General features: G+C 41.3%; 1 protein-coding gene across 4 annotated transcripts in view; it reads right to left on the bottom strand.

Moving 5' to 3' along the window:
- The window catches only part of gramd1ba (GRAM domain containing 1Ba), a 360,885-nt gene that overhangs the window by 183,205 nt on the left and 153,539 nt on the right, over nucleotides 1-24,141 (bottom strand). For all 4 annotated transcript variants that reach the window (XM_055660784.1, XM_055660783.1, XM_055660782.1 and 1 more), the window contains one exon: nucleotides 8,281-8,358. In XM_055660784.1, the coding sequence (XP_055516759.1) occupies nucleotides 8,281-8,358 (78 nt within the window). The remainder of the gene's footprint in view (nucleotides 1-8,280; nucleotides 8,359-24,141) is intronic.

Raw genomic sequence — 24,141 nt, 5'->3', positions numbered from 1 at the left:
AATTTTATATTAAATATCTGGAACACTTAAAGTTTAATATTTTTTGTTCAAACTTCCTTTTCCAATTGGCCACACTTCAGCATCAACGATAACCAGACCACATGGCCCAATGGGGAGATCACTTCTTAATTTTAGAGTTGTATAAGTTGAGTCTGAAAATGCAGCATCACCAGGAAGTTTCATCAATGCCACTGTAAAGACATTGAACAGCTGCCAAGGGGATATACAGACTCCATTCAAGTGCCTACATGCTACTCAGATCATGAATATTCTAAACAAAACTTCTTCTGAGGCTGATACTTGCCTCTGAAGAGTACTTGGAATCAAATTATTTCATCAAGATTCTTCTTCGCCTTCAGAATGCATACCAATCCCAGTTATTATTAGAGTGGAAAAAATGTTGGACTTGTACAACACCTTCAATAACCTCAGGATATTTTAATCCACTTTACAGACAGTGAAGTACATTTTGCATATATTCACAGTTGCAATATAGAAAATCTAAACACAAATACCAATAGTAAGAATAAACAGTTCACCGATGTTAGCATTATAAAAATTGCTTCAGTGAAATTAATAATTACTGATGAAACAATTACAAAATTTTGCTCATAGCTTTTCATTCTCTGACAAGCAACTCACCTCAAAATGTTTCATATTTTGAAAATAGTCTTTTTATTTCCATGCAGCAGTGTGATAAAATATCAGCTTAATGAACCAACCCTAACTTACTGGTGTCATAATAAATTATTAGCAAAATTCTTCAGTAGTCAGATTTAGGGGACTATGCTAAGTTTTTATGCTGCTTCATAGTTTTCAAGCTGGTTACATACCCCAATGGTAAGTTGTACGGTCAACTTCTTCTCTCTTGCGATTGAATCTCACTCTTAAGGGCCTGTCCCACTTGGCTGTCTTTCACGAGCCATTTACGCAACCTGCTAACGCGTGAGAAATGCGTGGCAGCGCGGGGACGGGCGCGTGGAGGAGTGTGGACTTCGTCCTGCACTAAATCTTCGCTCGCCACCGGCCTGTCGCGTAACTGATGGCCAAAGTGGGACAGGCCCAAGACCCTGACGCAATGCAATATCTCACCTCCAACAGCAGCAGAAGCAGGCAAACGATGGTCAAACTCAGCCTGGAGCTCACGGCCGTTGCGGATCCGGATCCGCCCACACTTTTGATCCCAGAGCGGGGCCAAGAAAATTGAAGATAGACACAAATTTCAGGAGTAACTCAGCGGGACCTGCAGCATCACTGGAGAGAAGGAATGGATGGCGTTTTGGGTCAAGACCCTTCTTTTAGATTGAAGAAGAGTCTCGACCCGAAACATCATCCATTACTTCTCTCCAGAGATGCTGCCTGGCCCGCTGAGTTACTCCTGCATTTTGTGTCCATCTTCAAATGACGTCACGTGCTCCAGACGGCTGTGCGGGCGCAAGTTGACGCCCGGGCCCGTCGTGCGACCATCATTACTGGCCTGCCGCGTAAGTGACGGCCCAAGTGGGACAGGCCTTTTACTCTCTTTCTCACAATATATCGACTGTGGTATAACAAAAGCATAAAAAACTTCAGTCTCTTTTCGATCTTTCTTCCTATGAAGTACTTTATAACACATGCATCTACAAGATATTGAAGTGTCCTTGCTCATGGCCAACTTGAAGACCATTTGAAGTTTAGTCAATCTTTCTACAAGGAACACATGCAAATATTCACATGCAATTGGGTCATTTAAGTAGTCTTGTATCAACAACATTCATTTTAATCATAGATAGACATTCTCAGCATAATATATTCTTGACATTAATTCAATCAATCAATCAAAGACGTTATTGTCATTCAAAAATACACCAATAAACGCAAGTCTGAACGAAATTTTGTTGCATCTGGCTCACCGTGCAACATAAAATAACAAAAGGATAAAATAGATAAAAAGATAAAATAGATAATAGTGGCAGCACATTACATGGAATTCAAGTCTGATGGCTCGGGGGAAGAAGCTGTTGCAAACCCTGGCCGTTCTGCTCCTTGTACTAAGATACCTTTTGCCCGAGGGCAGCAGAGTGAACAGTCCATGAAGGAGATGTGTGGGATCTTTTATAATGCTGTTGGCCTTGGACAAGCAACGTTTGCACGCAATGTCCCGGATTGAAGGAAGAGAAGTCCCAATGATTTTTTCAGCCGTCCTCACCACTCTCTGCACAGACTTCCAGTCGGAGGCTTTGCAGTCTCTAAACCAGACAGAGATGCAGCTGGTCAAAATGCTCTCTCTGGTGCCCCTGTAGAAAGTGGTGAGGATGGGCGAAAGTGGTGAGGAAGTGGTGAGGAAGTGGTGAGGAGTGGTGAATTACTTTATAAATACCTGTTCTAGTGCAAGGGGATTTATTCAACATTTCATTTAATCTCAGATATGATTTTATGACACTATGATTCCAGATGGCATGCACAAGCAATATATTTTTCTTAAAACCTAAGTGCTAGCTTATGTGGTTTACCGTTGGCTGGGCTTATAAAGCATTACAATTACCATTTATTTTCCCCATATTTTAATGTCACAGAATGTACTGTAGGTTATAGAAATTGGCTCAATGTCAGCAAGACAAATTAGTTAATTATTGACTTCAGGAAAGATAGTGTAGTACATGCCCCAATCAGCATCAATGGTGCGGAATTGGAAATAGTTGAGAGCTTCAAGTTCCTTGGCAGTAATATTACAAATGATTTGTTGTAGACCAACCACAATGATGCATCGCCAATAAGACACACCAACGCTTCTACTTCCTGAGGAGACTGAGGAAATTTGGCATGTCTCCAGTGACTCTGAAAAACCAATGCAAGCATACGGTCGGGTTGCATCACAACTTGGTTTGGAAACAGCTCTGCCCAAGACTGTGTATAAAATCATGGGAGGAATAGATTGGGTAGATGCTGAGAGTCTCTTGCCCAGAATAACGGAATCGAGGACCAGAGAACATAGGTTTAAGGTGAAGGGAACATGATTTAATAGGAATCTGAGGGGTAACTTTTTCACACAAAGGGTGTATGGAACAAGCTGCCAAAGGAGGTAGTTGAGGCTGGGACTATCCCAACGTTTAAGAAACAGTTAGACAGGTACATGGATAGGACAGGTTTGGAGGGATATGGACCAAATGCAGGTCAATAGGACTAGTGTAGCTGGGACATGTTGGCCTTTGTGGCAAGTTGGGCCGAAGGGCCTGTTTTCACGCTGTATCAATCTATGACTGCTGCAAAAAATTGCAGTTGTGGGTGTAGCCCAGTCCATCGTACAGACTAGGTTCCCAACCATTGACTCCGTCCATACTTCATGCTGCCTCAGAAAAGCAACAAAACATAATCAAATTGACCCAATCTGGTATTTTATTCTTGTCCCTACTCTCTTCCAGTAGAATGTGTAGTTGCTTGAAAATGCGCACTATCAGACTCAGACACAGCTGCTTTTATCAGGCTTTTGGATTATCCTACCATGAGCTAGTATACTGTCCAATTCAGCTCTACCTCTTTGTAGACATTGGACTTTGTCTATGCAACTGATGCGCACAACGTGAACTATATTCTGCACTTTGTATCTTCCCCTTTGCTCCATCTACTGTACTTGGATTTGACGATATTATTTATGGATGGGACATCTGATCTGTTTGGATAGCAGGCAAAACAAAGCTTTTCACTGCACCTTAGTACATAGGACAATAATAAACCTAAATCTAAACAAAGAACAGTCTTCATCATAAAAAACATAAATTGACAACTTATTTTTGAATGCTCATCGTTTTCATAAACGTACAGAGAGAATAAGCTAAACTAAGTAAATGCTGAAGGCTGAAATCAAAGAGCTTAAAGATTACAATTTAGAAAATGCGCATAAACTGAAAATGGTAAATTCTGGAAATATTCAGCAGGTCAGCCAACATGTATGGATAGACAAGTAGAGATCAAGAGACGTTTTAGATCAATCAGATTTCCATTTTCGCGCAAACAAGTGGAACAATCTCCACGTTGTTAACAGTCTCCAAAACTGATACTTTGAAATGCTATTAATTATAATGCATTAGAGTTAGGGTTGGTATTATATTGAATCCTTTCCAGTACAATTAAGGTTATGTGAGCATTCGATTGCAATACAAAATAGGTTTTCCTTTTTTTTACTGACAATAGTATCCCTTAAATTCAATTGGCATATATCTGCAAATTTCAATACAAACATAACATTTCCATCACATCAACAACAGAAACTCCACATTCTGCTAAAGAACAGTTATATTATGTGTAGGAAAGAACTGCAGATGCTGGTTTAAATCGACGACTTCAGTCTGAAGAAGGGTCACGTCACCCATTCCTTCTCTACAGAGATGCTGCCTGTCCCGCTGAGTTACTCCAGCATTTTGTGTCTACCTACAGTTATACTATGGTTATGTTTCTGAAATGCCTAGGTTAGAGCCACATTGGCATTTATCCCACTTTTAACAGATTTATCCATTTGAATTTTAGATAGTCAAGCCTAAAGATGATCGCAAAGCATTTGAAATGGCCATCAACCCAACCACACAACTTAATGTTCATGGGGCTTTAAAGGAAAAAGATGTAATGCTAATTACACAATGCTAATAATAGCACAAACAAGACCTATTTAAATTGGTGCTGTAATTCCCCCACAGGTTACATTCACCAAAACCAGCTATAGGGAATTACCTGTGGAATGTACTAAAATATCAAATTCTGATCAAGTGCTGATCATTCTGATTATTTAAGAGATAACAGTAGAGATTTTAAAAGGCTTACATCAAAAGTAATGCAATAAGGTACTCACTAAAATAAAACATTTTGTAAAGGATGGAAATGTTGCATAATAACTATATCCAGACCCCACGATAGTTGTCAGTACCAAAAAGTTGCATAATGCCATCCAATATCAAACTAACCTCACATTTCAGAAACATCCATATAAATCAGTAAATTACCAAATATTTTCAAATTTGCACTCAGCTTGACAATGCTGATTCAGGCAACCATCCATCATTCAGAGTATAAATATAAAAAGGACAAACTGCTAGGTGCTTCAGAGAAAAGGACAGTGCTTGCAGGCAAGATATCCAGAATCAGAAACCAAGAAGAAAAAACACAAAAATATACCGAAGAAATAGATCTACTTTAAACGATTTTTTGCTGCTCAGATCAAGACTTAAAAAACTGAACTCAAAAATGTTTGTTCCAAGTGAAGCGTATATACTCCAGTGCTAGCTATATACAAAAATGTAAATGTCATTCTGCTTACTAAAATGAACAGTGAAAGGAAAGAATCACTGAAAGCCGAGAACAAGGCACTAAACAAATAGTGCTACCACCATCCTTTGTTGAAAGGAAAGTCACTCAGAAAAAGTCAGCAGTAATGTTTGAATTTTGCTCAAAGATAACTGAATAGTACAAAGACAGGATGAATTTCTGTGTACTTTAATTGTATTTTTAAATCTCCAAGGCCAACTAGATTCTCAGAAACCTCAAACAATTCTTCTTTCTATGCTGACATATACTGACTAATAAGGTTATGAAGGTATGAAAGTATGCAACTACCAAAACTATTTTCAATTGTGCTGTATTGAGAATAAGATTGGGAAAATAAATCTGATTTCCCAACCTTAGATAATTCTTCATATTTTTCAGGTCGTTCAGGAGAGCTTTTGAATTGCTTTGGAGCAAACCCAACAAGAGAGATAATGGCACTGGATTTAATTTTAGGGAATGAACCTGCCCAGTGAAATCCTTCCAGAATTTGCTTTTTTTGTTTCCAAGTCACTTCAAATTTTAGATGCAATTGTTCAGAGGCATAGGCAAAGTCCAACCATAATTGGAAGCGAATAAATATAGAAGATTCCACAATATTTGACCTTAATGGCAATGCTTTGGATCAGGACCATCCTTTCATTCCCATACATACTGGTTGTCTTACTGTAACACAGTACCAACACTTTGTTTCAGACAGCTGACATACAAAAGAAAAATAAATATTACGACAACAGCAGTAACTAAACCGAAGAGGTTAAGGAGGATTCAATGCACGTAGGTCCAACTTACCAATTGTCAGATTGCAGAGAAAATGGTGACCATGGGGGGGCGGCCTACAGAGTTTTCAGGGAGTCAGCACATTGGCTTGTGAGAGACAATTGGCAAAGGGAGACATTTAAACCCAAGACTGCATGGAGGTTAGAAGGGTTTCGGCCCGAAACGTTGCCTATTTCCTTCGCTCCATAGATGCTGCTGCACCCGCTGAGTTTCTCCAGCTTTTTTGTGTAACCTTCGATTCTCCAGCATCTGCAGTTCCCTCTTAAACACTGCATGGAGGTTGTTGTGCATCTCCCCCACCTGAATGAAATACAGCCAAGCAGCCCTATCGTCCAGCCATTGGTCCCAGATAAAACCCTTTCATTCCCTAAGCCTCCCTGAAGAATGATGGCTGAGGGCCAGTTCTCAAAGGAGCAACAAGGCAACAGAGTACAAAATGTCTTCAGAAAATATGCAAAAATGTTTATATAAATGAATTTCTCTCCTGGAGACAAATACATTCACTGCCATTCCCAAATCTCCACGAATAGCTATATCAGTATTACCGTTATGCAATTTACTCTACCTTGTTCTTTTATTATCTCACAACCTCGGTTAGGCCTTGGAGATAAGTTAACATGCACTGTCAGCATAGATTAAAGAAAGGTTCTGTATAATTAAATTGATTAAGCTATCCAAGGAGATAACAAGTACACCTGATGATAGCTACATGGATCTCATCAAGGCATTTAATAACATTCCACTTGACAAGATAGTCGGGAAAGTCAAAGCTCATGGGATCTATAGGCAAGAGGCAAATTGGATAAAAAATTAGCTCTGTGGGACAGAGTCAACGGGACTTTCCATGTAACGTTGGCCTCATGTAACAGTTTCTCAGGGGTCAATAGCAGCTCAAACATTTCATGGTGTACACTAAATATTGGGGTCACAATTGAAATGATTGCCAATAATGCCAAAACTGAGTGTGTGGCTGATAGGAAGAAAATTACAGATCGCAGGAAGGTATGACATCTTGGATGAACACCAATAGTAGAATACTATGTGTAGGAGGGATATTAACAACTGTTTTAATGTGGCCAGGAATCTGTGAAGGTAACAGAACGGTTTGATAAAGTAGCTAATAAGTACATTGGATACATGTGTTTACCCCTGAAATGCAGAATACAACATTAGGGAGACTATACATCTTTGTGCGATACAATTCTATGACTCTGTTAGTTTCAATGTTTTTTTAATTGTTTATCACGTGTGCTCGTTGGCACGTTAAGGGTGCAACAAAATTTAATATTATTTTTATTCAATTATTAACTGGGCGCATTGTCATGAACCTGGGAATGATGTCCTGCTGGCACAGGTCATCTAAATTGTAATGGGCCCAATAGTGCTCTTTATCATAGTAACTTTCTAGAAGGCAGGTTCCCAGTAAAAGACTAGACTGAACAGCAGGGGTCAAGAGCAGGTGACCAGTGATTTGGGAGCATTATCTGCCCACACAAGTCATTTGCTCAAGTCTGCTGTACCCAGAATCCAAGACCCAAAGCTTTTTGTGTTCTTGTTGGTGTTGGAAGTGTTTAAACTTTAATAGAATCCTGGAGTGTCACAAGTTATAGACCAGACTATAAAATTACACTCATCAATCACTCGGGAACAAATCGTCCCAACCTCTGTCAAATCAAAACTATTACAGATTTCTGAAGGAGAAGTATATTTATGAAGGAGAAGTATATCCTGAAGGAGAAGTATATTTATTTGCCATGACTAATCCTTCCCTTTCCTTTGTGGTCTCCTTTTTATTCCACTTACTCATTTATTGACAAGTTGTGAATAGTTTATTTCCTTGAAAGATCATGAAATTATTCTCGTGATCGTAAATGCTGCCATTAGAAACAACTTAGAAAACAATTTCCTATTTCAACTTTGTCTCAATTCCAAAAAAATGTATTCATTTTTTCAGAATGTACCATCTCAATAGACTAATGCTATTTAACAAATTCAAGTCCTCGGTCACTAAGACATTTTATAATATAGGCCAGGACACACACTATTCAAACACAGCCCTAATATGGTAACATGCATCATTAAAATTTGGTCTGATTTCCAAAGAAATTATTTATCTGCATTACACAACAGCCAGATATCAACAACATGCTAATAAGTAAATAGATTTCACAATAATTAAATTTAAGCAACATATGAGCCAATGCTTACCTTTCCTCTCGAATATATGGAGTCAGGTACCGAGAAGAGTCATCATCATGGCTGCTTTGTTGACTGCTCTGTTGGCTACTAAAGATGTAAAAAAAAATCATTAATCACAAATAACAAGAACAGCAAGACCTTTTTAGTATTTAAAAAAAAATCAAATTTGCTTTTACTCTGAATATTTGGAATAACTGTCCATCTCCCTCATCATCTTCAACCTATCACTCTAACTAAATAAACAGCAATTTTCCGTGCTTATCTTTAAGAATTAAATGGTTGATTGTAACACTTTATTGCAATAACAAAAGGCTTGGCACAGCACAAGCTATTTACAGCACCCTCTATAATGTATGGGACAAAGACCTATCATTTATTTATTTGCTTCTGACCTCCACAATTTGAGATTTGTAATAGAAAAAAATCACATGTGGTTAAAGTGCACATTGTCAAATTTTAATAAAGGCCAATTTTATACATTTTTGGTTTCACCATGTAGAAATTACAGCAGTGTTTATACATAGTCCCACCATTTCAGGGCACCATAATGTTTGTGAGTGAAAGTAGTCATGTTTAGTATTTTGTTGCATTTCCTTTCCATGCAATGACTGCTTGAAGTCTGCGATTCATGGGCATCACCAGTTGCTGGGTGTCTTCTCTGGTGATGCTCTGCCAGGCCTGTATTGCAGCCATCTTTGGCTTATGCTTGTTTTGGGGACTAGTCCCCTTCAGTTTTCTCTTCGGCATATAAAAGGCATGCTCAATTGGGTTCAGATCGGGTGATTGACTTGCCCATTCAAGAATTGACCAATTTTTAGCTTTGAAAAACTCCTTTGGTGCTTTAGCAGTATGTTTGGGATCATTGTCTTGCTGTAGAATGAACAGCCGGCCAATGAGTTTTGAGGCATTTGTTTGAACTTGAGCAGAGAGGATGTGTCTATACACTTCAGAATTCATTATGCTACTATCATCAGCAGTTGTATCATCAATGGCGATAAGTGAGCCAGTACCTTCAGCAGCCACACATGCCCAGGCCATAACACCCCCACCACCGTGTTTCACAGATGAGGTGGTATGCTTTGGATCTTGGGCAGTTCCTTCTCTCCTCCATACTTTGCTCTTGTCATCCCTCTAAGTTAATCATTGTCTCACCTGTCCACAAGTCCTTTGCCAGAACTGTGGTTGCACTTTTAAGTACTTCTTGACAAACTGTAACCTGTCTATCCTATCTCTGCGGCCAAACAGTGGTTTGCATCTTGCAGTGTAGCCTCTGTATTTCTGTTCATGAAGTCTTCTGTAGACAGTGGTCATTGAAAAATCCACACCCGACTCCTGAAGAGTGTTTCTGATCTGTCGGACAGGTGTTTGTGGATTTTTCTTTATTATAAAGATCTCTTTATTATTCTTTTGTCATCAGCTGTGGAGGTCTTCCTTGGCCTGCCAGTCCTTTGTGATTAGTAAGCTCACCATTGCCCTCTTTCTTCTTAATGATGTTCCAAACAGTTGATTTTGATAAGCCTACGGTATGGCTGATGTCTCTAACAGTTTTATTCTTGTTTCTCAGTCTCATAACGGCTTCTTTGACTTTCATTGGCACAACTATGGTCCCCATGTTGATAAACAGCAATAGAAGTTTCCAATGGTGATGGAAAGACTGGAGCCGAGAGCTCTCTTATACCTGCATGAAGGAGGCAATTAAACACACCGGATCAGTAACAAACACCCATGAAACCATGTCCCCCAAACATTATGGTGCCCAGAAATGGGGGGGGGTCTATGCATAAACACAGCTGTAATTTCTACATGGTGAAACCAAAATGTATAAAAATGGCCTTTATTAAAATCTGACAATGTGCACTTTAACCACGTGTGATTGTTTCTATTACAAATCTCAAGTCGAGTACAGAGGCAAATAAATAAATGATGGGTCTTTGGCCCAAACATTATGGAGTGCTCGGTATACATCATCAATGTTCCATCATTAATCTCTGTATTTGGTAGCACTCAAGTCAAATTTGGAGATCTACAGATTACATTTTTTAGTACAGTGTTTTATTTGATTATTGATTTGATTAAATAGTAGATCAGTTACATTGGGACAGGCATTTGTGTGAATTTACAGTCTAACTGAGACTGCTCGGATGTTTTTGTCTATCCAAAAGTAATATTGAGGCCATCAACAGTTACTGATAGAAGAAAACCAGACATCAGCTTTGAGCAAATGCAGCTGTGCAGTTAAGCATAAAAATCTGCAATCTGCTGTCAACATTTCCCTGCTTTTTGAGAAGCTGGGCTGGATATCCACTACAAAGGATTGAAAATATCTGTTCAGAAGGAAAAACAAGTGTGTGCCAGATTGAAGAATAGATAATAAGCATAAGTGAAAATGGCAAGTCAGACAGTATTCATGGGAGAAGAAAACAGTCAATTTTTCATTTAAATGGTACTCCCTCAGAGCAAGGGATCTGAACCAGCATATTTAAGAACAAGTATGTAAATGCACAGAAAGTTAAACAGAAAGAAAGCATAGTTTAAAAAACAGAAAATGCTGAAAACACACAGCATAGAGTCTGATATGAGATGTTAACTATTTCTTCTCCCATAAATTCTGTCTGACCTACTGAGTATTTTCACCATTTTCTGGATTTCAGATTTCCAATAGTTGAAGTTTATTCTGAAATCAAAATTTTGGGCCCCATATCTGAGGAAGGATGTGTTGCTGCTGGAGAAGGTCAAGAGGAGGCTTATGGGAATTATCCCAGGAATGTTCATGGGATATGTTCAAACAGGTTAAATTTGTCAAGATAATTATTTTTAATTTTTATGTTCATCAGTGATAGGAGCAGAATTGGGCCATTTGGCCTATCAAGTCTACTCTGCCATTCAATCATGGCTTGACATGGCTCAACATATGATGAGTGTTTGAGGGCACTGGGCTTCTATTCGCTGGAGTTTAGAAAGATGATGGGGGATCTCATTGAACCTTACCCAATAGTGAAAGGCCTGGATAGTGGATGAAGGAGAGAATGTTTACATAAGTGGACCAGAGGTCATAGCCTCAAAATGTAAGGACCTTTAGGAAGATGAGGAAGAAATTCTTTAGTCAGAGGGTGGTGAATCTGTGGAATTAATTGCCACAGAAGGCTGTGAAGGCCGTCAATGGACATTTTTAAGACAGGGATAGGTAGATTCTTAATTAGTATGGGTGTCAGGGGTTATGGGGAGATGACAGGAGAATGGGCTTAAGAGGGAAATATAGATCAGCCATGATTGAATGGCACAGTAGACTTGATGGGCCAAATGGCCCAATTCTGCTCCTATCATTGATGAACATAAAAAATAAAAATAATTCTCTTGACAAATTTAACCTGCTTGAAAATACCCAATGAACAGAGGCATGGGGTCGCAAGGATTGAATATATCTCAGCTCTGATGTACATTTTGTTTCACTGTCATGATTACAAAAGGGACCAAAAAAAATGAAGGCCCAGAATATCTGAACCTACCTAGATATGCGTCTTAAAATGTTTGATAACATCGACTAGAACTGCACAAGCTGAATCACGACCAAACTTAATGCAGCTAAGTAGGTGCATAATGATAACCAGATTAAATGCTAACAGAATTAGAATTTGAATTAAAAGTAACTATTTATCCTGTGAATTGAACATCACCATTCATTATATTCTCTGTAAATGCATGACAATCATCGCACAAAATAATCACTATGAGGACTTCCACCAGATGTCAGCATTGTCCATAAACAAGTTACCAAAATGTGATAAATTGGAAAATAACATTTGTCCAGCGGGAAAGTTAAAACGCAAAGTGAAAATAGCTAATTAACCATCTAGAACAATCTCAAACATCAAATATTACAAAACAAAATGACCCTGATCTGGATAAATGACTGAATCCGAGAAGCTTAACACAGCCATGCCAAAGCACACAAAATATACACTCGTCACAAATCAAACCAATGCAGTTATTCCAACAAGCTCTGATCAGGTAGCCTGGCTAGTATTTAATTTGTATTTCAGCTGTAACTGCTACCAAAGGGTTTAAATGGGGTGCAATTCCTCAAATGTGTTCAGGAGAGTTTTCTCAAGCAGTATGTAGAGGCCCCCACATGTGAGAGGGCAACACCGCCCTACTAGTATTGGAAAGGGCAAGTTAATGAAGTGTTTGTGGAGGAGCCTTTTGGGACCAGTGACCACAGTTCGATTAGCTTTAAGATAATTATGGATAGGGACAGAGAACCCCTGACACCCATACTAAAATGCTCAACTGGAATAGGGCCAACTTTGAGGGTCTGAGAGAAGGTCTCGCTCAAGTTGACTGGAGCAGGTTATTTGAGGGGAAAGGAACATCAGCCAAGTGGGATGTTTTTAAAAGTGTGCTGACAAAAGCTCAGGATATGTATGACCCTGTTAGAGTGATGGGCAAAGCAGGCAAATGCAAGGAAGTTGCGTACATAAAACAAGCTAAAGAACACTAAAAACATACAAAGAAGGAAAGGACAGACTGTTGGCGAGGCAGCCACAGGAGAGGTGCCAGCAAAATGTTGTGCCTCTATTCAAGAAGTGCTGTAGGGAAAATGCCGGGAGCTTAACATCTGTAGTTGGAAAGTTATTAGAGAGTATTCTGAGGGATAGGTTATACAAGCATTTGAATGGGCAAGGGCTATTAGGGATAATCAGCATGGCTTTGTACGTGGGAAGTCGTGTCTCACAAATCTGATTGAGTTGTTTGAAGACGTGACCAAAAAGGTCGATGAGGGCAGAGCTGTTGATGTATATATTGATTTCAGTAAGGCATTCGACAAGATTCTCAACCCCTCTTTCCGCTAATTCTCTCTCTCCCTCTCCCCTCTCACCCCCCTCTCTCTTCTCTCCCTCTTCCCCATCGGTCCCACCTCACTCTCCCCCCTCCACTCTCTCTTTCCCATAACTCTCTCTCTCCCTCTTTCCCCTAACTCTCTCTCTCCCCCCCCCCTTCTCTCTCTCCCCCCTCTCTTCTCTCTCTCCAATCTCTCTCTCTCGCTCCATACACTCTCCCCTCCCTCTCTCACCTCTCTCCCCCCCTCACTCTCCTCTCACCCCCTCTCTCTCTCTCCCGCCTGTCTTCCTGTCTCCTTCCCCTCTCTCTCTCCCCCTCTCTTTGAGAGTCTCAGTCCCATCGGTACAGACTGTCACGGCAGCAGCGCAACGCTTCTTAAGCCTCTTAACTCTTGAAGTGAGGCTGCTCCATGGCCGGAGCTGCAGTGAGCGACTCGCCAGCCCCGCAGCCCCGCAAACACTCGCCAGCCCGCAAACACTCGCCAGCCCGCAAACACTCGCCAGCCCCGCAAACACTCGCCAGCCCGCAAACACTCGCCAGCCCCGGCTTCCCAGATTTGTCCCCTCTGCTACTTCTGCTTTCATCCCTCCCTCCCTCAGCCCCGGCTCTCCAACACCCGCGGCCCATGCAGTTTATGAGTTTTGAATTTTTCGTTGATCACAGAATTTCTCACAGAGTGTGAGAAATTTGTGATCATCGTGAGAGCATGAGAATTTGTCCAAATTAGTGATTCTCATGCTCAAAGCGTGAGAATAGGCAGCCCTGCGACCAGCAATCATACCCATACACTAGCACTAGGGACAAATTTACAATTTTACAGAAGCCAATTAATCTGCAAACCTGTACAGCTTTGGAGTGGAACCGGAGCATCCGGAAAAAACTTATGTAGTCACTGGGAGAACGTACAAACTCTGTATACTCAGTAGTCATAGTCAGGATTGAACTGGGGTCCCTGGCACTATAATGCAGCCACTCTACAGCTGCACCACTGTGCCGCCCTGGGTTGCAGAGACAAGATTACCAAGGATAATTGAAAATGATCCGGGAACCAAGTTGAATGCTGTTTAAATGAATTTTGATAGCCTGAAATGCCATTTTTCTTCATCAGTTTTTCCTTACTTTTATAGCTTTGACCACAGATTTATTTTTAGGGAACTGATAACTCATTGTCAGAAGTTGGAATTTCTCTTTAGAAATAAGCACTGTCAAAGATGCAAACTGAACTTGTATCTAGGCATCAATTTTCAATACCATCCATTATCTATAACCCCGAGTAAGCCAAGTAGCAACCAGCTCTCAATTCCATAGATGTTTACAGTTGCAACAAAGCTCATGAAGTTTATTGAAGACATAGTAGTTCATTGAAGACATAGTAGTCTCCTTAAACAGCAAATTATTCATCAGCCTAAAGCAAATGCACAGTAACACTGTTGTCTCCAAGATCCTCTCCCATTTATATTTCTGACATGAAAATATATTGGCATTACCAAGTTAAAATCCTAGAACTGCCTTACTATCAACTCTCTGAAAGAACCGTTACCATCATGCATTCAAATAGAATGCCAGCATCTTCACAGGAACAACTAGGGATGAACAACAAAATTGTTTATTAATATCCCAAGAATAAAGAAAGAATTTGAAAAAAAAAGATAACATTTAACTGAAGAATGTGAATTTGCCATTATATTTCTCCCATGCAAAAGGGACTTCTTGAAGAGGCTAAAGTGACATTATTCTGACAGAATTATCCATTCTGACATAATGTATTCACATTACAGCATTGAGAGCTTCATGTTTCTTGGCGTAAATAATGCCATCATTCTATTGTGGACCAACCACATTGATGCAACAGCCAAGGCACACCAATGCCTCTACCTTCTGAAGAGAGTGGGGAAGTTTGGCATGTTTCTAATGACTCTGACAAACTTCTACAGATACACCATATAAAACGTTCTATAGAGTTGCACTGCAGCAGGCATTTGAGAACAGTTCTTCCCAAGAATACAAAAATTACAGAGAGTTAAATATGCAGCCCAGCCCTTCACAGAGACCAGACATCCCGCCACTGACTCTATCCATACTTCACACTGCTTGGGAAAGCACCCAATATAATCAAAGACCCTTCCCAACCTGGTCATCCCGTCTTCTCCCTGCACCTGTTGAGCCAAAGATACAGAAGCCTGAAAGCACACACCATCAAACTAATTGACAGCGTCTTTCCCTGTTATCAGGTTACTGAACAGTCTAACAAGTCAATTCTCCTCTACCTCGCTACAGGTAATGGACTTTGTCTCTGGAACTATTGCACTATAATGCAGAAAATTATATTCTGCCCCCCGTCTTTCCCTTCACTCTACCTACTGTACTTGAGTTTGACTTGATAAGATATGTATAGTATCTAATTTCATTGGATGGCATGAGAAACAAAGCTTTTCACTGTACCTCGTACAGTCGACTATAATAAACCTAAACATAAAAACATCTGCCAACAAAATAAATGTTAATTTAATTTTATGACAGTATAATACCAATGAACAGTATGCATTTAAATGTGATTTAATCTCTATCCCAAATATTCCATGCTTCCAAAATATAACACGAGTATCTGTCAAATATGTAATTTTTGCTTTAATTCAAAGGTGAGATACAATGGGGTCAAAAACACCAACCTTTTGAACTTAGAAGCACACTCACTGCTTTTGAAGCTGGAATATTCATATCTGGTGAGAGCACTGATCCCGTGTCTAACGTTCCACACTAAATGTTAAGCACCACTTACCCAACTTCAACAAGATGCCGCATCCTTGTTACCAGATAATCAAAGTAGAAGAATGTTTTTCTCAGAAAATTAAGAAGTGGCCCAAGTTTGATAGAGAGTGCACATAGAGATGGGTTTATAACTCTAACTAGAAAAATAATTTAAATGTGTCAAGGAAAAAGTTACGAGCTGACTACAGACCATTTTTGGATGCAGTTGCAGGCACACAATGGAATTTCAGTCATCGTCCCATTACTCAATTTTTCAAAAGAAACACATTAGTATTTGCCAAAAAATCTGAACCATTTGCTTCCTTATCAAATAATCTCAAAAATATCAAGAAATTCAGAAGCTATTCTGGGATGCTGTAAATATGAATATATCTTGCCTTAATTGACTACTTTATGCACCACTTGCAGCCAAATGCTACTGTGTTTGTTTTCAAAAGTCAAGTAGATAACCAAATCAGATAAGTAACATGGCTTGAAGATGTGAGCATGACTAAATATGCCTCACTCATGAAGGCTACTTTCTAAAATGCAGGAAATGGTGTGCTGCCTCTCACATTCCATCTAAAATGTTGAACAAAACCATGATTCTGATACTTAACAAAGCTCCCATACAGTCAAATTTAATTATTTAAATAGATTGATATTCACGTTAGAACATATTGGACATTATGCAACAAACTGAAATCAGCTCCTTGTCATTACAAAAACCTCTATTTGATACACAGGAGGCGCCCCCTAGTGTCCGATTCCTGAGGCAATACACTATTTAATTTCAGATGCAAATAAAGCCATTCCCAAAATATATTCACCGTTTTAAACTGCTTTAGAGAATTTGTAAGCAGTGTGTCCGTTGACTGGAGATATCTAAAGGTTACCCATTGTTGTCTGAAACACAGGAACCCAGACCTCTAGGTTTATTATGTGTTCTCTCTTGAGAGCAAGCACAGGATGGGAGTTAACATGATTTTATCTAACCACCAGTCAAAAGTCATTATCATTTACATTATATTTCATTACGTGACAACTTTATTTTTGACATTTCTGCTTTCTGGAAAGATTTTGCTGCCAATAGAAGACATTTGACATCAACTAGGTATAAATGTTAAATGATCACGTATTAACTTCAGTCAGGAAGCAGAAATGTGAATACTGTATTTGCTGAATGTGTTGAAATGCAAATACATTGCAGAGATCAAATTCATTACACCATTTACATTAAACAATATGCTACAACTGTTGAGAAGGTATACTGAATTTTCAGACAGATGTGTGCAAATTTACCAGCATAAGGGGAGCTTCTGTTACCAGATACTCAGACATGGGTCGATCTAAGTTCTCTAGCAAAGGATACAACAAAATGGTAAATGCAGGAAAATAAATTAATCAATGCCACAACTGCTAAATTCAAAATAATATAGTTACTCGAAATCTGAACTAAAGGATTATACTGGAAATTCCAACCAGGCCAAGCAGCTCAGGACAACAGTGGAAAGAGTCAATAGTTTCAACTACCAGAGCATACACATCTTGATATCGAGAATGAGGTGCTGTTCCTCAAGCTTACATTGGAATACTGTAGGATGTAAAAAATAAAAAGATCACAGTGGGAATTGGGTAACGAAATAAAGGGATCAAGATTAGGGCCATCTTGCAAACTGTGCAGACATGCTCGGCAAAGTTGCTACGGGATCTGACTGTGGTTTTTACAGTACAAAGGAAGGAGATCACACTGTGTGAAATGTGTTTACTTCACCCTTTCCCCTTCCTCTTCTCTGCTAATTTATATTAGTACTGATGAAAGATTATTGACCTGCAATGTCATCGCTGTTTTTCTCAGTTTCTGACCTACTGAGTTGTTCCAAGAATTTATGGTTTTAAGAAACATGCAGCACAGCAATAGATTATTCCACCCACCACGCCCATGTGGATCATCTATACAAATCCCATTCACCAGCACCTGATCTATAGTTTTTCTTGGCAAATCAAGTGCTTGTCCAGATATTTATTAAATGTATGAGAGTACCCGTCTCCAGTATCTTCTCAGACAGTGTATTCCAGAAAGTCTTAGTGAAAAAAAATCCTCAATTAATCACACCTTTTACTCTTCAACGTAAAGCCTTTTCCCTCTGATTTTAGATGTTTCCATTATGGGGAAAAGTTTCTCACCATCAACCATAACTATGCGCTAGTCCACTCCAAGGAAAAGAAACCCAGCTGATCCAGTTTAACCTCATCAATTCTATCCCAGCAACATCCAGGTAAATCTCCTTTACACCTTCACCTTGCAATTCCTGATACTAATCACAGTTGATCTTCAATTAGTCAGACTTTAGTCGGAAAATGTTAATAAATGTCGTAAATGTCAAAGGGCAGAATTGCATGCTGGGAATTTTAATCTGAAACCATAAGCATCTCTATGGTATGGTGATCTTTCACTGGTAAATGTAACTGTGGCTGCAAGGACGGCAGTTTTGTTTTATCGTGGTTCATCTGCATCAGCCTCAATCTATCTTACCATATATATAGATCATAGAACTATGAACTATACACACACACACACATATATATATAAAATGGTACCAGGTGGCACTAAAATTTATGCCCCACCTTACTCACCATTGTACTGTGGTATGGTGAATCAAGTTTCATTCAGATTGATTATATATTTTACAAGTTTTTCACATTTTGCACTTTACAAAATCCAGTGTGACAAAAATCACTTGAACTTGCACTGGCAGTTGGCAGCGTATGACGTCACAATGGGATCTCATTTACATAAACTGCCATCAGCAGTGTTCCACCCCACAATGACATCAAGGGGGGTAGAGAGGGGAGAGGGGTTATAGAGGGAGGGAGAGACTGAGGGTAGGGGAAAGGAGAGCGAGGGAGATAGTGGGGAGGGGAGGAGGAGAGGGGAAAGACGAGGGTGAAGAGGAGGGGGTGGAAGTGCTGGGGATGAGAGGGAATGGAAGAGGATAGGGGTAGGAAGAGGGATGGTGAGGTGCACTTGGGGAGGGTTGCCATGACTCATGTCACAACGGGGATCTCTGGCGTCACAACGGGAACCCATCAGCTGTGCCTGCGCAGTTGGGGGCTATGGGTGAGTGGTGGAATATAGCGTTCGGGGACCAACCCTCCCATGTGACAGGGACCCAATGGATCCCACTTCGTCTAGTATTTTATAATTATGAAAATCTTGTGTGTGTGTGTGTGTGTGTGTGTGTGTGTGTGTGTGTGTGTGTGTGTGTGTGTGTGTGTGTGTGTGTGTGTGTGTGTGTGTGTGTGTGTGTGTGTGTGTGTGTGTGTGTGTGCGCATGTGTGTGTGTGTGTGTGTGTGTGTGTGTGTGTGTGTGTGTGTGTGTGTGCGCATTTACTTGTGTGTGGTCACATCTACTCGAAGAAACTGCGCTAAAGGGAACATTTTTACATATTCTGGTCGAGATTTATCCCGTCAAATCAAAAATTCAAAACCAAGTCCCACTTGGTCTAGTATATATATCTATATTACTAAAACTCTGTTCTTGACCGGTTTTGGCTTTCTGTGCTGCGGTTTCCGAGAGTACGCCGCCACCTACGGCCGTCATTTTTGGCCAACTCGCTCAGAGCCCCCCTCCGCCACGTGTGTGCCGAGGATTTTTTCCCGTCGATGAAAATAGACAGAGATATTAATGTTTGTACAACATTCCCCATTCTCTCTGCTGCCCCTGCTGGAGGGAGGGGGAGCGACTATAAAACCAGGAAGTGGTGTGCCTCAATCAGTCTCTGCAAGTGGTGTGCCTCAATCAGTCTCTGCAAGTGGTGTGCCTCAATCAGAGCTTTGAATGACACTGACAAATGTCTACAGCACTGTGAGTACCCTTAATTTGGTTTGAAAATGAAAATATGGTTAGAGGTAAAAAAGCACTGCCTGCAAATGGTTGTTTGGGTTTTGGTTTGGTTTGAAGTAAAAGGGCGCTCTCTCCCCCCCCCCCCCCCCCCCCTCCCTCCTCTCCTATCCTCCCCCCCTCCCCTCTCCTCCCCCCCCCCTCCCATCTCCTCCCCCCCCCTCCTCCATCCTCCTCCCCCCCCTCCTCCATCTCCTCTCCCCCCCCTCCTCCATCTCCTCTCTCCCCCTCCTCCTCCTCCCCCCCATCCTCCATCTCCTCCCCCCCCCCCATCCTCCATCTCCTCTCCCCTCCTCCTCTCCCCCCCCCTTTCCTCTTCCCCCCATCTCCTCTTTCCCCCCCCCCCTCTCCCTCCCCCTCCCTGCCCTTCCCCACCATCCCTCCCCTAAACCCCCCTCCCCTCCACACACCCCTACCACCTCCCTGCTCCCCACCTCTCTCTCCCCCCCCCCCTCCCCCTCTCCCTTCCCCCCCCTCTCCCCCCCCCCCCCCCCTGCCTTCCCCCACCATCCTTCCCCTAAACCCCCCTGGGGCAAGGTCTGGGGGTGCTGCTGCTCCGGGCTTGCAGGGAGGGAGAGGAGCGAGACCCGGGGCAAGGACTAGGCCACAGCCACAGCATCTCCCTCCCCATCTCCCAACCCACTCGGCCCGTCCCTCCGACAGCCTCAAGCACAACTTCATCGCCGACGTCGTGGCGAAAATGGGGCTGGCGGTGGTGTACACGAGATCCTGGGAAAGTGAAGAGAGATGGGGGAGTTTGAGGGAGAGGAGGAAGTAGGGAGGGAATGGGAAGGGAAAGTGGGGGAGGTGAGGAGGGAGAGTGGGGAAGGAGGGGGGGAGGTAGAGGAAGAGGAGTTGGGGAGCTATGGAGTGGGGGATAGAAGGGCTGTGGGGGAGGTGAGGAGGGAGAGTGGAGAGGTGGGTTAGGGGGAGGTGAGGAGTGGGGGACGGAGTGGGATAGAAGGGGACAGGGAGGGGAGAGGTGTTATGGAGGGAGGGAGTGACTGAGGGTAGGGGAGAGGTGAAGGAGTTAGTGGGGAGGGGAGGAGAGAGGAAAGAAGAGTGAGGGTGAAGAGTGAGAGGGAGTATGCGTGGTAATGGAGGAGGGGAGGCGGAAGAGAGAGGAGGGGTGGGAGGGGCGAGTGGAGGAAGCAGAGGAGGGTTGGTGGCGTGTGGGGTGAGGGAGGATAATGGAGGAGGGGATTAGGGGACTGAAGAGGGAGAGTGAGATGTGTTCACATTAATCTTAAATTTTACAAGTTATTGCCATTTCAAACTTTTAAAACGTCTGTCACGCTCCCATTTGCCGGCTGCCCCTGCGCAGTTTGTGGACGGTTGCCTTGACTCCCATCACAATGGGGGTCCCTGGCGTCACAACATGAACCCGTCAGCTGCACCTGCGCAGTTGGGGGCTATGGGCCTTGAAAATGAAAAAAGGTTTTTGCCTTGGGGGACGGGCCCAACGGGTCCGCACTTGGTCTAGTATACACTAAAAATGTCCCTGATCTATCTATCTATCTATCTATTATTATCTAAAACTCTGTGGCTGCCGCCTGCCGTCCGGCTGCCTTTCTGCCTTTTGATTCGTTCCATCGTGTGATGTCACAATGCCCAATGCTCGCAGATGTCCAATCGGAATGGATCCATTTACATGTACGACTGCCGGCTGCATTTCTTCCTTTGATTCATTGCCACGCCGAATCCAGACGCACAATCTCCGAGATCTTTTCCATTTCGGTAGAGATTTCACTTTTCTTTCTAAGTATCCGCTCCTCATTACATTTTGTCGTGTTTAAGTACACGTTTTTAATCAAATCCTTCTCCCCCCCCCCCCCCACCCCCCCCAATATTTCAAAAATAAACTGGCTTCTCACCCATAGAAGCAGCCATTTCGGTAGACATTTCACTTTTCCTTCCCACTATCCACTCCTCATTAGATTTCGTTATGTTTATGTCCACATTTTTCATTAAATCCTTCTCCTCCCCCCCCCCCACTCACTCATTTTGTCGCCTCCTGCTGGCCAGCGACCATAACGGCTGCTGGCGCCCACATCTCGCCTCAAAGACGCCATTTAAAACCAGCCGCACTGCTCATTCCTGAGCCGCTTGAGTTGGAGGACCACGTCTCCCGTGGGGGCTACGGGTAGGGAACGGCTGCGTTGGGGGAACAGACCCAACGGGTCTGCCCTTGGTCTAGTGTCCTTTAAAGGTGCATTTTAAATTAAAATTTAAACAGCAAAAATGAACTACATATTTGTTTTCAATTGTAAAGCACATTAGTATAGGAAATCATCCTTGAATTTAAATACATTTTGGTGCTGAATGATTAGATGGAGTCAACTGCAACTTTAATTGAACATTTTAAACAATTAATTAACTTATTTCTTTTGTTAAGGATACTTCTTCTAACCTATCAATGAATAAAAACACTCATTAGCTCTACATCTTAAGGCCAATGAGACATTCAATCTGCACTGTTATTTCAAATGGAATTTAATATGTCCACTGAGATCAATGTAAGTAATATCTATTACAGGAGCCTTCGAATGCACAGCAAGAAAGCTCTAGTGACAGACTCGAAGATGAGAACACTATTTTGTCAGTAATGCTGGCAACAGGAAGGTAAATGAGCCAAACACAGTATTCGGAATTAGTTACTCCAGCATTTTGTCTATCTTCAAGCATCTGCAGTTCCTGCACATTCTGAATGAGGTATTAGTTTTCTGGGAAATTTAAACTCTGCACTTACTAGATAAATTATTCATAAAAGAAGATAATGTAAAGAGACTGTTTAAATAAACATTATTTACAGTTTTAGCAGAGACTGCAGGCTCTGGCATGACATTATGCATTATTTTCTGCAACAGAAATGTTGAAGTATAAAAGCACCTCCTATTGCACACTCCACCAAAATACCGTTAACATGGTTATACTTTCATCAGATTTTTATTGATGTCTCTAGATAAGATAATACACAATATTTTATTGCAACAGACTAGCTTGCTGTTAGTGATACTGCATTAGATTTACACTTCACTCCTTGCCACATATACATCAGCAGTCTGTAATAAAACAGCAGTGCCAGCAGTTGGAGATAGTGATCCTGTCCACCTAAGTGTGATAATATGCCTGAAAAGGAAAGAAGAAATATGGTGCAATGTCGATCATCACCTAATAGTATTCATGAGACACAGGCCAGAAATATCCTGACTAGCTGGCGGATGGAGAACAGACAGCTTCATTGGCAATGATTTGAAAGTTGAGCTTCTAACTCACGAATTTGTAAGCAAAGTACAAGAAAACAAGAAGCCTCTGCATGTTTTCTCCACCGCTCCTTGGTTTACCATTTTCCAGATTGATTCTTCTCATATCTTTGTGCCAGAAGTTCACTTAGACTGCACTCAATACTCCTGGATTATGCCGACAAACAAAACACATAAGCTTACTAAGTTCTTTTTCATTAAAACATTCTATTAACCTTTGTTGTTCATTTTCCCAATGATATACTATTTTTAGACTTTTCTTGTCTATATAAAATAGTTTCCCTTCAAATTATTTCCTTTCTTCCCATTATGTTTCCAATATATGTTGACATATAATTCATTTCACAAATCGTCTTTGTTTCTTTGCAAAATCATACCTTTGCATATCAGTCCCAAATAAACTACTCATAAACAAGATCATAATTTAATGCAGCAGTAATATTATACTATATAGCCCCACCGCACTTTTTTAAATTATGTGCTCACCTGCATTCACAACACTTTGGACTGATGTTCATCTTGTTAAAGATCTAGCATCATAACCAATCTCCAGACAATTCATAGTAAATGGGTTCAAAAAGAAATTCGATCATTTCCCCCTGACCCTCAGACATCAGGAATCACATTGGATTAGACCTGGACCATCTCCGTTGCATGGTGGTACAGCAGTTAATGCTGCTGCCTCGTGGTCTCAGGTTCGATCCTGAGCTCAGCTGCTGTCCGTGTGGAGTTAGTGACCAAGAGGCTTTGCATCAACTCATTGAGAGGACTGCTGACATTTTGATCCAGCGTTGAAGTCGGTTCTTCTAGCAGATGTAATGTAATCGGATAAAACTGGCTATGTTGTCTTTGGGAGCAAGTTGTAGGATGATGGCTAATTGGAAGCAGAAACCCCCCTTTAGAAGGACATAAACACTCCATGCAGGACCCCAATCCCTGCGGTTAGAAGCGTCTCCTTTATGAATTCCCACAAATAGCACAACATAGGTTACAATACAGTAAAGGATTATGTTTAATTCACTGGGCGCTAGTGTTGTACCATTAGGAAAAAAATTGTTAAAACGAGCTGCGCCTCTGGTCAGTACAAATATCTCAGAAGTAAAGCAGCATTTATT

Source organism: Leucoraja erinacea, chromosome 32 (genome assembly GCF_028641065.1).
Source record: "Leucoraja erinacea ecotype New England chromosome 32, Leri_hhj_1, whole genome shotgun sequence".
NCBI classification, from domain to species: domain Eukaryota; kingdom Metazoa; phylum Chordata; class Chondrichthyes; order Rajiformes; family Rajidae; genus Leucoraja; species Leucoraja erinaceus.
The sequence above is the reverse complement of the archived record's forward strand: the minus strand, read 5'-3'. Positions and strand labels throughout refer to the sequence as shown.